At 42.0% G+C, this 15,124-nt stretch overlaps 1 protein-coding gene across 1 annotated transcript; it reads left to right on the top strand.

The window, feature by feature from the left end:
• Window positions 1–4,015: 4,015 nt before the first annotated feature.
• Window positions 4,016–7,249, top strand: LOC138895753 (uncharacterized). Its single transcript, XM_070180478.1, has 3 exons — window positions 4,016–4,520; window positions 4,728–4,822; window positions 6,959–7,249. Exons 1-3 carry the CDS (start codon window positions 4,016–4,018, stop codon window positions 7,247–7,249), a joined length of 891 nt encoding a protein of 296 aa, XP_070036579.1.
• Window positions 7,250–15,124: the final 7,875 nt, after the last annotated feature.

Consider the following 15,124-nt stretch of genomic DNA (forward strand, 5'->3'; position numbering starts at 1 on the left):
TAAAAATGATTAAAAATAATTACTTAATATTATAAAAATATAAAAAGTCATTTTTTGCATAAATAATGTAATTATATATGAATATGGGCTATTATTGCAAATAATGTGCAATAAGCCCTAAAATGCAAATGTAATTATAAAAAATAAAGTAAAATATTTAAAACATACATGCTGGTATAAATGATAAGTTTAGATTATTAAATCATCATAAAAATAATTCGAAGAATAATTACTGGATATTTATATAATAAAATACAGAAATAAATTGATTTAAAGCCTTTAAAAATTATGAAAAATTAAAAAAATGCTTGTATAGGCTTATAAGCTAAATGATGATGCGTATGTACTATTTTTAAAGTGTATATATATATATATATATATATATATATATGAGAAAAAATTGGGTATCAACATTGGGTCGTTACAAGTTATTATATGACTTACCGGGGCAATTGGTTCGGATCCAGTGAGGTTTTGAAATTAATTGAGACACTTAATCTCCATGATGAAAACTTAAGTTGAAAAGGTTGATCGGATGTTGACTTATGTGTAAACGACCCCGGAATAAAATTTTGATGATTTCAATAGCTCCGCATGGTGATGTTGGACTTAGGAGCATGTCCGGAGAATTATTTGGAAGCCCGTAGCTAAATTAGGCTTGAAATGGCGAAAATAGGAAATTTTAGTAGGAAGTTTGACCGGGGAGTTGAATTTTTGATATCGGGACTGGAATCCAGTTCTGAAAATTTTCATAGGTCCGTTATGTAATTTATGACTTGTTTGCAAAACTTGAGGTCAATCGGACTTGATTTGATAAGTTTCGTCATCGAATATAAAAGTTGAAATTTCTTAATTTCATTAGGCTTGAACCAGAGTATGATTCATGTTTTTAGCATTGTTTGATATGATTTGAGTCTTCGACTAAGTTCGTATGATGTTTTAGGACTTGTTGGTATATCTGGTTGAGGCCCCGGAGGCCTCGGGTGAGTTTCGGATGGTTAACGGATCACAATTTGGACTAAAACAACTGCTGGAAATTTTGGCCTTCTGGTGCAATCGCACCTGCGGAATTTAGCTCGCAGGTGCAAGCTCGCAAAAGCGATGTTGGCATCGCAGAAGCGTGAGGCCTGTAGAAGCGGCCTATGCCTCGTAGAAGCACGACCGTAAAAGCGGCACATGCATCGCAGAAGCGGAAAAGGGGAAGGGGCAGCCTCGTCATAGAAGCGGACGCTTCATCGCAGAAGCGAGTCCGCAGAAGCAGACTCCTTGTTCGTAGAAGTGAAGGAAGTCGCAGAAGCGGAAGCTTCACCGCAAAAGCGGAACTGCAGATGCGGTTAAAAATTCCGCAGAAGCGGAACCTCTGGGCAGTGTACAAAAACAAAAGGGTCCGAGATTTTCTCATTTTTGGACATTTGAAACACGGGTTGAGGCGATTTTTCAGAGAGAATTCATAGGAAAACCTGAGGTAAGTCACTTATGATCATTGTTAGTCAATAATATTGGATTATCATTGAGTATTTCGACTAGATTACGTATTTTTGAGGTGAAATTAGAGGATTTGGGACTAGGGATTTCAAAATAAGAATTTATAATTTGGAGGTCGAGTTGATGTCGGAATTTGGTAAATTTGATATGGTTGGACTCGTGGTTGAATGTGCGTTCATATTTTGTAACTTTTATCGAGTTCCGAGATGTAGACCCTACTAACGATTTTTGAGTTAAATTTTGGATTTTGTTTGAAAATTAGTATTTTATATGATATAAATTCCTATGATTTGTATTGACTGAATCGAATTAATTGTGACTACATTCGAGGTGTTTGGAGGCCGATTCGCGAGGCAAAGGCATAGAAGAACAAAGAATTATACGGTTTGAGGTAAGTTATACTTCTAAACTTGATTCTGAGGGTATAAATTCCTGAATTACGTGTTATGTGAATTGTATGAAGGTGACGCACATGCTAGATGACGGTCGTGTGGGCGTGCACCATAAAAATTATGACTTAAATAAATTCTGTGGAGTTGTAAAAATTGAACAATCATGTTATTATCCACATATCCTCCACGTGTTAGAGAAATTGAGCTAAGGCTCGTGTTAAAGATCATGTTTAGGCTACACGCCGATATATTTGGGACCCATAGGGTCGTGTTGCTCTGTAATTAATTATTTTAAAATGTACGTTTCATACTCCGTCATGCTCATCCATTGTGAGAATATTTATGCGATCGAGCTGCGCGCCGCAGCATACCATATTGGCTTTATATTTATTATTATTATATGGATCGGGGCTGCACGCCGCAGTAGGCTTATAGGCTTTATTATTATGGGATCGGACTGCATGCCGCAGTACGCCACAATAACTTTATATAGCGCTTGGGCTGAAGGACCCCCTCCAAAGTCTGCACCCCCCACAATGAACGCAGATGATTATATATTCGGGATGGACTTTCCAGGGCATGGAATTGCCTTATTTGTTTATAATTGTGATGAATTTCCTGGACATGGATCTTGTCTGAATCATTTATAATTGGGGATAAATTTACCCCTGGGATAAATTGACCTTATACAGTACTGAGTGACTGACTGTCAGTTATTGTGTATATATATATGGGGTGGATCTTCCCTGGGATGGATTGGCCATATACATTACTGAGTGACTGAGTAGTTATGATCGTGAGTACATGAGGTTTTCCAGTGAGGTGCATCATATATAGCACGTTCATTGGCATGTAGATATAAAGATGTCATATTCCCCATGTCATGCAGAATTGATCTATTTTACATGTACTGAGTTTAACTGTTAAACTTGAAGCATGCCTACATTTATGTATTATTATTATTTATATTCTGGAGTGTACCTGTGGAGCTCGTCACTACTTTCAGCCCAAATGTTAGTCTTGTTACTTATTGAGTTGGTTGTACTCATACTACACTCTGCACCTCGTGTGCAGATCCAGGTACTTCCGGACACGGCGGTTGCTAGTTTTTTTTAGCTTTATCTATTGGAAACTATCGAGGTAACTGCTTGACGTCCGCAGACCTTGACTCTCTTTCCTTTCAGTTATTGTACTGTTTTATATTTTCAAATAGTGATTTTATCAGTCAGACTTTGTTATCATTTAGATGCTCTTGTACTTAGTGACACCGGGTTTTGAGAGTATTTTGTATCACTATTTGTGAGATTTTTATGTTAAATTTAAATATTATATTTTCAAACTCAAAAGAATTTGTGGTTTATTGAGGTTGTCGGCTTGCCTAGTATTAAGATAGGCTCCATCATGACAGGTGTGATTTTTGGGTTGTGATAAGTTGGTATCAGAGCTTAGGTTTCATAGGTCTCACGAGTCATGAGCAGGTTTAGTAGAGTCTTGCAGATCGGTATGGAGACGTCTGTACTAATCTTCGACAGGCTGCCGAACCCTTAGGAAAATTTTACTTGTATTCTATCGTGTGAATTTGTTGATTCCGGAAACTAAATTTCTATTATTCTATTCTCTCACAGATAGTGAGGACACGTACTACCAGATCGGACGGCCAACCACCAGTGCCACTAGTTAGGGTCGCGAGAGGCCGGGGCCGTGGTAGAGGTCGAGGTGTAGCTCGCACAACAGTTGGAGAAGCATATATGTATCACCACCAGTTGCTCCAGCTCAGGAGCAGATTCCGGATATAGTTGAGTCGGCGGGTTCAGCTCAGGCACCAGCTGTGCCTATTGTGATTCTAGGCCTTTAGGAGGCTTTAACACAAATATTGATTGTTTGCACTGGCCTTGCTCAGGTGGTTTCGTCTCAGGCCGCACCAGCCACTTCTCAGGTCGAGGGAGGTACTCATAGCCCTGTCGCCAGTACTCCGGAGCAGGTAGTGTAGGGACTTTAGATACCGGGGGCACTACCAGTCCAGCCGGTTGCAGCTGCTCAAGCCCAGGTGGGTCCTATTATGAATGACGAGGAGCAGAAGAGATTAGAGAGGTTTGGGAGACTCCATACTCCAACTTTCAGTGGAACTGAGTCAAAGGATGCATAGGATTTCTTGGACAGATGCCAGCGGATGCTTCATACAACGGGTATTCTGGAGACTAGTGGGGCTCTTATTTACTACTTTTCAGCTGACCGGAGCAGCCTTCAGATGGTGGGAGACTTATGAGAGGAGAAGACCAGTTGGTGCAACACCACTTTCATGGCATGAGTTCTCCGTATTATTTCTGGAGAAGTTTGTGCCACAGACCCACAGAGAGGAACTGCGTTGGCAGTTCGAGTATTTACGTCAGGAGGACTTGTCCGTGACTCAGTATGAGATGCAGTTTTCAGAATTGGCTCGTCATGCAGTTTGGTTGGTTCCCTCTGAGAGGGAGAAGATTAGGAGGTTCATTAAGGGCCTCAACCATCAGTTCCGTTTTATTATGACTTTGGGAAATATAGCAGGTGCTAAATTCGACGAGGTGGTTAACAATGCTCGATGGATAGAAATGGTCCGTACTCAGGAGCGTGAGGAGAGGGAGGCCAAGAGGTCTCGTGGTTCGGGTAATTCCAGCGTTGTTCCTTCTGGAGGATAGCCCTATCACATCAGGGGTAGTCCTTATAGGCCCGCTTAAATGGCTCATCCAACTCATCGTGGCACATCAACTAGCCATGGTCCATACAGTGCTCGACATAGTCAATCTTCTCTTAGTGCACTTCCAGTTTAGAGTTCATCTCGTGCACCATCAGTTCGTGGTTCATCTGTACCAGGTTCTTCTGGTAGTTATTCTGGTTCTCGAGGTCCGCCTCAGAACTTGCCACCATTCTTCAAGAGGGATTGCTATGAGTGTGGAGAGCTGGGTCATGTGAGGAAATATTGTCCCCGCCTTTCGTTAGGTCCAGTTCAGTAGAGGAGTCAGGCTGCAGCTCCTGCACCAGTTGCTTTACCACCCGCCCAGCCAGCTCGGGGTGGGGCTCAGTTAGCTAGGGGTCTCCCTAGAGGGAAGTGCCGATCAGGTGGCGGTAAGGCCAGATTCTATGCTATTCCTGCCAGGCCAGATGCCGTTGCTTCAGATGTAGTGATCACATGTATTGTATCAATGTTCCATAGGGAAACTTCTATATTATTTGACCCTAGTTCCACATATTCGTATGTATCATCATATTTTGTTCGCTATCTACTTATTCCCCATGAGTCCTTAGTTTCACCTGTTTGTGTATCTACGCCGGTGGGCGATACTATTATTGTGGACCGTGTGTATCGGTCATGTGTGGTAACTATTGGGGGACTGGAGACTAGAGTGGATATCTTATTGCTTAGTATGGTTCATTTTGATGTAATCTTAGGTATGGATTGGTTGTCTCCATGTCATGCTATTCTGGCCTGTCACGCAAAAACAATGACATTGGAGATACCGGGATTGCCGAAGGTCGAGTGGAGACACTCCTACTATTGATTGTGTACCGGTAGTGCAGGATTTTCCGTATGTATTTTCTGCAGACCTGCCAGGTATGCCACCCGGCAGGGATATTGATTTCGGTATTGACTTGGTGCCGGGCACTCAGCCCATTTCTATTCCTCTGTATTGTATGGCACCAGCTGAATTGCAAGAATTGAAGGAGCAACTTTAGGAACTTCTTGATAAAGGGTTTATTAGGCCTAGTGTGTCTCCTTGGGGTGCACCAGTTCTATTTGTGAAAAAGAAAGACGGTACTATGCGGATGTGTATCGACTATAGTCAGTTGAATAAAGTTACAATCAAGAACAAGTATACTTTGCCGCATATTGATGATTTATTTGATCAGCTTCAGAAAGCGAGGGTATTCTCCAAAATTGATTTGAGATCCGGGTATCACCAGTTGAAAATTTGGGATTCGGATATTCTAAAGACGACATTCAGGACTCGTTATGGTCACTATGAATTTCTCATGATTGTTTTTGGGCTGACCAATGCCCCATCAACATTTATGCACTTGATGAATAGTGTATTCCAGCAATATCTTGATTTATTTGTCGTAGTATTTATTGATGATATCCTGGTGTACTCACGTAGCCAGGAGGAGCATGCACATCACTTGGGTATTGTATTACAAAGGCTGAGATGGGAGAGACTTTATGCCAAATTCTCTAAGTATGAGTTATGGCTTAGTTCAGTGGCATTCGTTGGACACATAGTATCCGGTGAAGGAATTAAGGTGGATCCGAAGAAGATAGAGGCAGTTCAGAGTTGGACCAGGCCATCTTCAGCTACTGAGATTTTGAGTTTTCTCGGCTTGGCTGGGTATTATCGTCGCTTTGTGGAGGGCTTCTGGTCTATTGCGGTGCCTATGGCTAAATTGACTCAGAAAGGTGCTCCATTCAGATGGTCAGATGAGTGTGAAGAGAGATTTCAGAAGCTCAAGACTGCTTTGACCACAGCTCCAGTTCTAGTTTTACCTTCAGCTTCTGGTTCTTATACAGTGTATTGCAATGCTTCTCGGATTGGTATTGGGTGTGTCTTAATGCAAGATGGTAGAGTGACTGCTTATGCTTCGCGCCAGTTAAAGCCATATGAGAAGAATTACCCTGTTCATGATTTAGAATTGACAGGCATTGTTCATGCATTGAAGATTTGGAGGCACTATCTCTATGGTGTGTCTTGTGAGGTATTTACATATCATTGGAGTCTCCAACACTTGTTCAAGCAGAAGGATCTAAATTTGAGGCAGCGGAGATGGTTGGAGCTGCTAAAGGACTATGATATTACTATTCTGTATCATCCCGGGAAGGCCAACGTGGTGGCCGATGCCTTGAGTAGAAAGGCAGTGAGTATGGGTAGCCTTGCATTCATTCCTGTTGGTGAGAGGCCTCTTGCAGTTGATGTTCAGGCCTTGGCCAACCAGTTTGTGAGATTAGATGTTTCAGAGCCCAGTCGAGTTCTAGCTTGTGTGGTTTCACGGTCTTCCTTATATGACCGCATCAGAGAGTGCCAGTATGATGATCCCATTTGCTTGTCCTTAAGGACACAGTTCAGCACGGCGATGCCAGAGATATTACTATTCAGGATGATGGGGTATTGAGGATGCAGGGTCAGATATCTGTGCCAAATGTTGATGGACTGCAGGAGTTGATTCTTGAGGAGGCCCAAAGTTCGCGGTATTCCATTAATCCGGGTGCCGCTAAGATGTACCAAGTCTTGAGGAAGTACTATTGGTGGAGAAGAATGAAGAAAGATATAGTGGGGTTTACAGCTCAGTGTTTAAATTGTCAGCAGGTGAAGTGCGAGTATCAGAGACCGGGCGGATTGCTATAGAGACTTGAAATTTCGGAGTGTAAATGGGAACGTATTACCATGGACTTCGTAGTTGGATTCCCACAGACCTTGAGGAAGTTTGATGCCATTTTGGTAATTGTGGATAGGTTGACCAAGTCCGCGCATTTTATTCCAGTTGGTACTACTTATTCTTCTGAGTGGTTGGATGAGATTTATATCCACGAAATTATTCGCCTACACGGTGTGCCGGTGTCCATCATTTTAGATCGAGGCACATAATTTACATCATAGTTTTGGAGAGCAGTGCAGAGAGAATTAGGCACACATGTTCAGTTGAGTACGACATTTCACCCTCAGACGGACGGACAGTCCGAGCGCACTATTCAGATATTGGAAGATATGCTACGCGCTTGTGTTATAGATTTTGGGGGTTCTTGGGATTAGTTTCTGCCACTTGCAGAGTTTGCCTATAACAACAGCTACTAATCGAGCATTCAAATGGCTCCATATGAGGCTTTATACGGGAGATGGTGCCGGTCTCCGATGGGTTGGTTTGAGTCGGGTGAGGCTAGGCTATTCGGTACGGATTTAGTTCAGGATGCTTTGAAAAAGGTTAAATTGATTCAGGAACGATTTCATACGACGCAGTCTAGATAGAAGAGTTATGCTGACCGGAAGGTTCGCAAATTTGCTTATATAGTAGGAGAGAAGGTACTACTCCGAGTTTCGCCTATGAAGGGTGTTATGAAGTTTGGGAAGAAGGGCAAAGTTGATTCCTAGGTATATTGGGCCTTTTGAAATACTTAAGAAGATTGGAGAGGTGGCTTATTGTCACGACCCAAAATTCCCACCTTCGGGACCGTGATGTCGCCTAACATTTCACTTGCCAGGCAAGCCAATGTTAGAATAATATTATCCATTTTAAAACAATTTTAAATTAATTAATAATAAAGAAACAAATACGGAAGTAAAGTCTGAAATGTAGTGAATAATCCATAATAATAGCGATGTCTAAATACCACCCCAAAACTGGAGTCACAAGTGCACGAACTTCTAGAATGATACAAATAAGGGCCTGAATAAAATAAAGCTATCTGAAAGCAAATACACAGCTAAAGTAAAGTAGACAGGGACTTCAGAACTACAGATGCTGTGCAGTTATACCTCAAGTCTCCTCTGGGTAGCTGAAATCCGAGCAAGTCTATGATACGCCGCTGGGACCAACTCCGAAATCTACACAAGAAGTGCAGAGTGTAGTATTAGTACAACCGACCCCATGTACTGGTAAGTGCCGAGCCTAACCTCGACGAAGTAGTGACGAGGCTAAGGCAGGTCACTTACATTAACCTGTACGCAATAATAGTAATAACAACAATAATAGAAATAAATCAGGTAACTCATTTCAACAGTTGAAGCCAACTCAGCAGTCATAACTAATTATTATTTCAATCAATTTCCGTTTCGGCGTGCAACCCAATCCCATAATATATTCATATTCAATTATATTGCGGCTTGCAACCCGCTCTCCCAATATAAACTTTAATAAGTCTGTTGCGGCGTGCAACCCGATCCCCCAATATAGACTTTAAATAAGTCTGTTGCGGCGTGCATCCCGATCCCCCCATATATTTACTTTCATTTCTGTTGCGGCGTGCAACCCGATCCCCAATAAATTTTAACAACTCATAAATGTAATAAAAATTACTCCAATAAATACCACGTTCAATGATAAACTATTAAGCATCAAGGCACACAATAATTATAATTTATTTATGAACAACCAATGACAATTAGCAATTAATTGTGGAAATCATGGAGAAAATAGGCAGTTTAATATTTAGTATGCTAAATGTCCAATAACAATTAAGACACATAAGTCAAATAAGCATGTAACAATTATCGCATGAATTCAAGAATTAATATTTGACAAGGAATATAAGTGAAATAATTAATATAATAATTAATTCATAATTTAAAACGATTTATGATTTTTCAAGTAATTATGCAAACAATTAATTTCACGACGTATAGACACTCGTCACCTTGCCTATACGTCATTCACATGCATCTCACATAAAAAATAATTCAAAGGTTCTATTTCCTCAAGTCAAGGTTAACCACGATACTTACCTCGCCTTGCAACCAAATTCAAGAATCCAATAAACCCTTGCCTCGCGTATTCGTGTCCAAAATCCTTAAATCTAGTCATAAACAATTCAATATACTCAATACAAATCGTAGGAATTAATTCCATATGAATTTACAAATTTTTCGGGGAAAAATCCGAAATTCATTCTAATCAACCATACAAAAATTATCGAATTCCGACATCGGATTGACCTTCAAATCTTAATTTTATATTTTTGGAAGATTTTATAAAAATTTGATTTTTCTTATCCCATTTCCAGAACTTAAGTTCTGTTTGCCCAAATGTTGACTCATCGCGATCGCTGGAATTCGTACGCGATCACGTAGAATAATTTCTTCCTAAATCCATTTTACTCTTCGCGATCGCGGATAATTCTTTGCGATCGCGAAGCACATTTTGGGTGCCCAGATTATTAACTCTACGCGATCGTGTAATTGGACATGCGATCGTAGAGAACATTTTCTCAGCCTTACGCAATCGCGTACTGACTTGTGCGATCGCGTAGCACAAATTTGGTGCTTCCGCTTCTGCCTCATTCCTTCTTCGCGAACGTGGCTTTGCCCACGCGTTCGCGGTGCCTTAGCTTTTCCAACTGTGCGATCGCGTACAGTACTATGCGATCTCATAGAATAAATTTTCATCAGTGCTCAACAAGCCTTCACGATTGCGGATGAAGCCACGCGATCGCGATCAAGGAAACCAGAACTGGGAAATACCAGATTTCCAGCCATCTTTTCTTGAACAAAAATGGTCTGAGGCTCGTGTGAAACTCACACGAGCTCTCGTGGCTCCAAACCAAATATGCACACAAGTCCAGAAACCTTATACAAACTCGCTCGCATGATCAAAACACCAATTTAACACCTAGAATTACGAATCAGACACCAAATCAAATAAAATATTTAAGAAAACTTTAAAACTTCTATTTTCAAAATCGAACGTTCGAATCACGTCAAATCAACTCCGTTTCTCACCAAATTCGACAGTCAAGTCATAAATGACATAACAGACCTATAAAAAATTTTAGAACTCGAATCCAACCCCGATATCAATAAAAGTGAATTTGTGGTCAAACTTTGAAATCTTTAAGCCTTTAGGCTTCTAGTTTTCGCCAACTGGCGATATTTCAAGTTAGGGACCTCCAAATTAAATTCTGGGCATACGCCCAAGTCTCAAATAACGATACGGATCTATCAGAACTGTCAAAACACTGATCTGAGTCCTTTTGCTCAAAATGTTGACCAAAGTCAACCCAGTTGAGTTTTAAGGCTCTATTTCACATTTTAATTAATTTTTCATATAAACACTTTTCAGAAAATTATACGAACTACGCACGCAAGTCGAGGAATGATTAATAGTAGTTTTTGAGGTCTTAGAACACAAAAATAATTATTAAATTTAAAGATGACCTTTTGGGTCATCACATTCTCCACCTCTAAAACAAACGTACTTTCTCGAGCGGAATTAGAAAAAGTACCCGAGCTGGTGAAATGGTGTGGATATTTACTCCGCATGTCTGACTCGGACTCCTAGGTAGATGCCTCTACCGGCTGACCTCTCTATTGCACCCGAACTGAAGGGTAACTCTTAGACCTCAACTGTCGGACCTGCCGGGCTAGAATAGCTACCGACTCCTCCTCATAAGTCAAATCCTTAACCAATTGGACTGAGCTGAAATCTAACACATGGGACGGATCATCACGATATTTTTGGAGCATATACACATGGAACACCGGATAAACCGTTGATAAACTAGGTGGTATTGCAAGCCTGTAGACTACTTCACCCACCCTTTCAAGAATTTCAAAGGGTAGAATATACCTAAGGCTCAACTTGCCCTTCTTTACGAACCCCATTACACCTTTCATAGGTGAAACCCGGAGCAATATTCTTTCTCTAACCATGAATGCAATATCACGAACTTTATGGTCGGCATAACTCTTTTGCCTAGACTGAGCTGTGCGAAGTTAATCTTGAATAACCTTGATCTTATCCAAGGCATCCTGTACCAAATCGGTACCCAACAACCGAGCCTCTCCCGGTTCAAACCAGCCAACTGGCGATCAACATCGCCTTTCGTATAATGCCTCATATGGAGCAATCTGAATGCTTGATTGGTAGCTATTACTATAAGCAAACTCCACAAGTGGTAAGAATTGATCCCAAGAACCACCAAAGTCTATAACACAAGTGCGTAGCATATCTTCCAATATCTGAATAGTGCGCTCTGACTGTCCGTCTGTCTATGGATGAAATGTTGTACTCAACTCAACTCGCGTGCCTAACTCACGCTGTACATCCCTCCAGAAGTGTGAGGTAAACTGCGTACCTCGATCTGAAATAATAGACACGGGCACACCGTGTAGGCGGACAATCTTGTTAATGTAAATTTTAGCTAACCGCTCTGAAGAATAGGTAATTGCTACTGGAATGAAATGTGCTGACTTGGTCAACCTGTCCATAATAACCCAAACTATGTCAAATTTTCTCTGAGTCCGTGGGAGTCCAACAACAAATCCATAGTGATATGCTCCCACATCCACTCAGGAATTTCTAACTTCTGAAGCAAACCACCAGGTCTCTGATGCTCGTACTTAACTTGCTGACAAGTCAGACACCGAGCTACATATGCAACTTTATCCTTCTTCATTTTCCTCCACCAATAATGTTACCGCGAATCTTGATACATTTTGGCGGAACCTGGATTAATAGAATACCTGGAACTGTGGGCCTCTTCCAGAATTAATTCATGAAGCCCATCCACATTAGGGACACAAATATGACCCTGCATTCACAGAACTCCATCTTCCCCCACAACAACCTATTTGGCATCACCATGCCACATCGTGTCCTTGAGGACAAGTAAATGAGGATCATCATATTGTCTCTCTCTTATGCGCACATATAAAGAAGACCGGGCGACTGTGCAAGCTAGAACCCGACTAAGTGTTGAAACATCTAACCTCACAAACTAATTAGCCAAAGTCTGGACATCTACAGCTAATGGTCTATCACCAACCGGAATATAAGCAAGGCTGCCCATACTCACAGCCTTTCTACTCAAAGGATCGGCCACCACATTGGCCTTTCCGGGGTGATACAAAATGGTGATATCATAATCTTTCAATAGCTCCAACCATCTTCTCTGCCTCAAGTTAAGATATTTTTGTTTGAACATATATGGAAGGCTACGATGATCAGTAAATACCTCACATGAGACACCGTAAAGGTAATGCTTCCAAATCTTCAGTGCGTGAACAATGGCTGCCAATTCTAAGTCATGAACAGGATAATTCGAAGATGCTGCTCATGTTCCTCTCGACTGCTGGAGTAAATCAAGATATCATCAATGAATACAACCACAAAAGAATCTAAATAGGGCTTGAACACCCAATTCATCAAATCTATAAATGCTGTTGGGGCATGTGTCAGCCCAAATGACATCACTAGGAATTCATAATGCCCATACCGAGTCCGAAAAGCTATCTTAGGGACATCAGATGTCCTAATCTTCAACTGATGGTAACCAGACCTCAAATCGATCTTCGAAAATACCTTTGCACCCTGAAGCTGATCAAATAAGTCATCAATTCTTGGCAGCAGATATTTTTTTTTGATATTGGCCTTGTTCAACTGTCGATAATCTATCCACATCCGCATAAAGCCATATTTCTTCTTTACAAATAGTACTGGTGCACCCAGGGCGAGACAATGGTTCTAATGAATCCCTGATCAAGCAAGTCTTGTAGCTGCTCCTTCAATTCTTTCAACTCCGGCGGGGCCATACGGTATGGTGGAATAGAAATGGACTGAGTGCCCGGAGCCAAATCAATACAGAAGTCAATATCTCTTTCGGGTGACATCCCCAAAAAATCTACAGGAAATACTTCTGGAAATTCACGAACAACTGGTACAGAGTCCATAGAAGAAACATCTGTACTGGGATCGCGAATATAAGCCAAATAGGCTAGACACTCTTTCTCGACCATACGCTGAGCTTTCATATAAGAAATAACCCTGCTGGTAGAATGACCAGGAGTTCCTTTCCACTCTAATTGAGGTAACCCCGGCATGGCTAGGGTCACTGTCTTGGCATGACAATCCAATATAGCATGATAAGGAGATAACTAATCCATACCCAAGATGACATCAAAATCTACCATATCAAGAAGTAGAAGATCCACACTAGTCTCAAGACTACCAATAGTAACCACACACGAACGATAGACATGATCTACTGCAACAGAGTCTCCCACTGGTGTATATACACACACAGAAGCACTTAGAGAATCACAAGGCACAACCAAATATGAAGCAAAATAGGAGGACATATAGGAATAAGTAGATCCTGGAACAAATTGAACTTAAGCATCTCTATGGCAAACTGGAAAATACCTATGATCACAGCATCAGATGACTCGGCCTCAAGCCTAGTTAGAAAAGCATAAAATCGGGGCTGGGCCCTACCACTCTGAACTGCGTCTTTGGGACGGCCTCTAACTGGCTGGCCTCCACCTATAACGGTCTGACCTCCACCTCTAATGGCCTGACCTCCACCTCTAGTTGCCTGACCCCTACCTCTACCTGGCTAAGCAGGCGATGAAACAACCGGTGTCGGTGTGATGGCATGAGAATCCTTTCGAGATCTGTTACTCGACAACCTAGGGCAATACCTCCTGATGTGACCAATGTTCCCACACCCATAACACCCATCCTGATGCCATGGCTGCTGAAGCTGAAGCTGACCCGAACGGGCTGGATAACCACTGTAGTGACTCTGGAGTGGTGGTTCATTGATAGGAGCTGAATGTGCACTAAATACTGGCTGCCCAGAGTAAGGCATAATAGGACCGTGACTCCTTGAAGCACCGGGAGATGCCTGAAGTGCTGAATGAAACGGTCTAGGAGGATGACCTCTACCAAAATTGCCCTTGCCTCCAGACGGGGCACCACTGAAACCACCGAACTGATGAGGCATCTTATTAGAACTCTGCCCTCTCTCCTGTGCAAGAACCATCTCGATCCTCCTCGCGACATTAGCAGCCTCCTGAAAGAAAATCTCACTTCCGGTTTCCTTGGCCATCTGAAGCCTGATAGGGTGAGTGAGTCCCTCAATAAACCTCCTCACTCTCTCTCCCTCAGTAGGTAGTAAAAGGAGAGCATGACGGGCTAAATCCACAAAACGAGATTCATACTGAGTAACAATCATACTGCCCTGCTGTAGATGCTCAAATTGCTTGCGGTAATCCTCTCTTATTGTGATAGAAAGGAACTTCTCCAAAAATAGCTACGAGAACTGCTCCCAGATAAGTTCAGGCGATCCAACTGGTCTGGTCAATGTATAATCTCTCCACCACCTCTTGGCGGAACCCGTCATCTGAAATACAACAAAATCAACCCTATTGGTCTCAACTATACCCATGTTCCACAGCACCTCATGGCAGCGGTCAAGATAGTCCTGTGGATCCGCAGAAGTTGTATCACTGAAGTGAACTGTAAAGAGCTTAGTAAATTTATCCAATCTCAATAAGGCCTCAGAAGACATGGCAGGACTATCATCGGTCTGTGCCGCAACAACTGGCTGAACTATCCCAACTGGCGGGGCTGCTGGAGCCTGATTCTGGGGAGCCATCTGCTCCGGGGCGGGAGTAATGGAAGTTTGTGCTCCTCACCTAGCCTGTGAGACGACTGGTGCCACTGGAAATATACCATTCTGGGCCACGCCCTCCATAAGACTTACCAAATGGACTAGAGCATCCTGAAGC

The sequence above is a fragment of the Nicotiana tomentosiformis genome, chromosome 7, assembly GCF_000390325.3.
Source record: "Nicotiana tomentosiformis chromosome 7, ASM39032v3, whole genome shotgun sequence".
In the NCBI taxonomy this organism is placed as follows: Eukaryota; Viridiplantae; Streptophyta; class Magnoliopsida; order Solanales; family Solanaceae; genus Nicotiana; species Nicotiana tomentosiformis.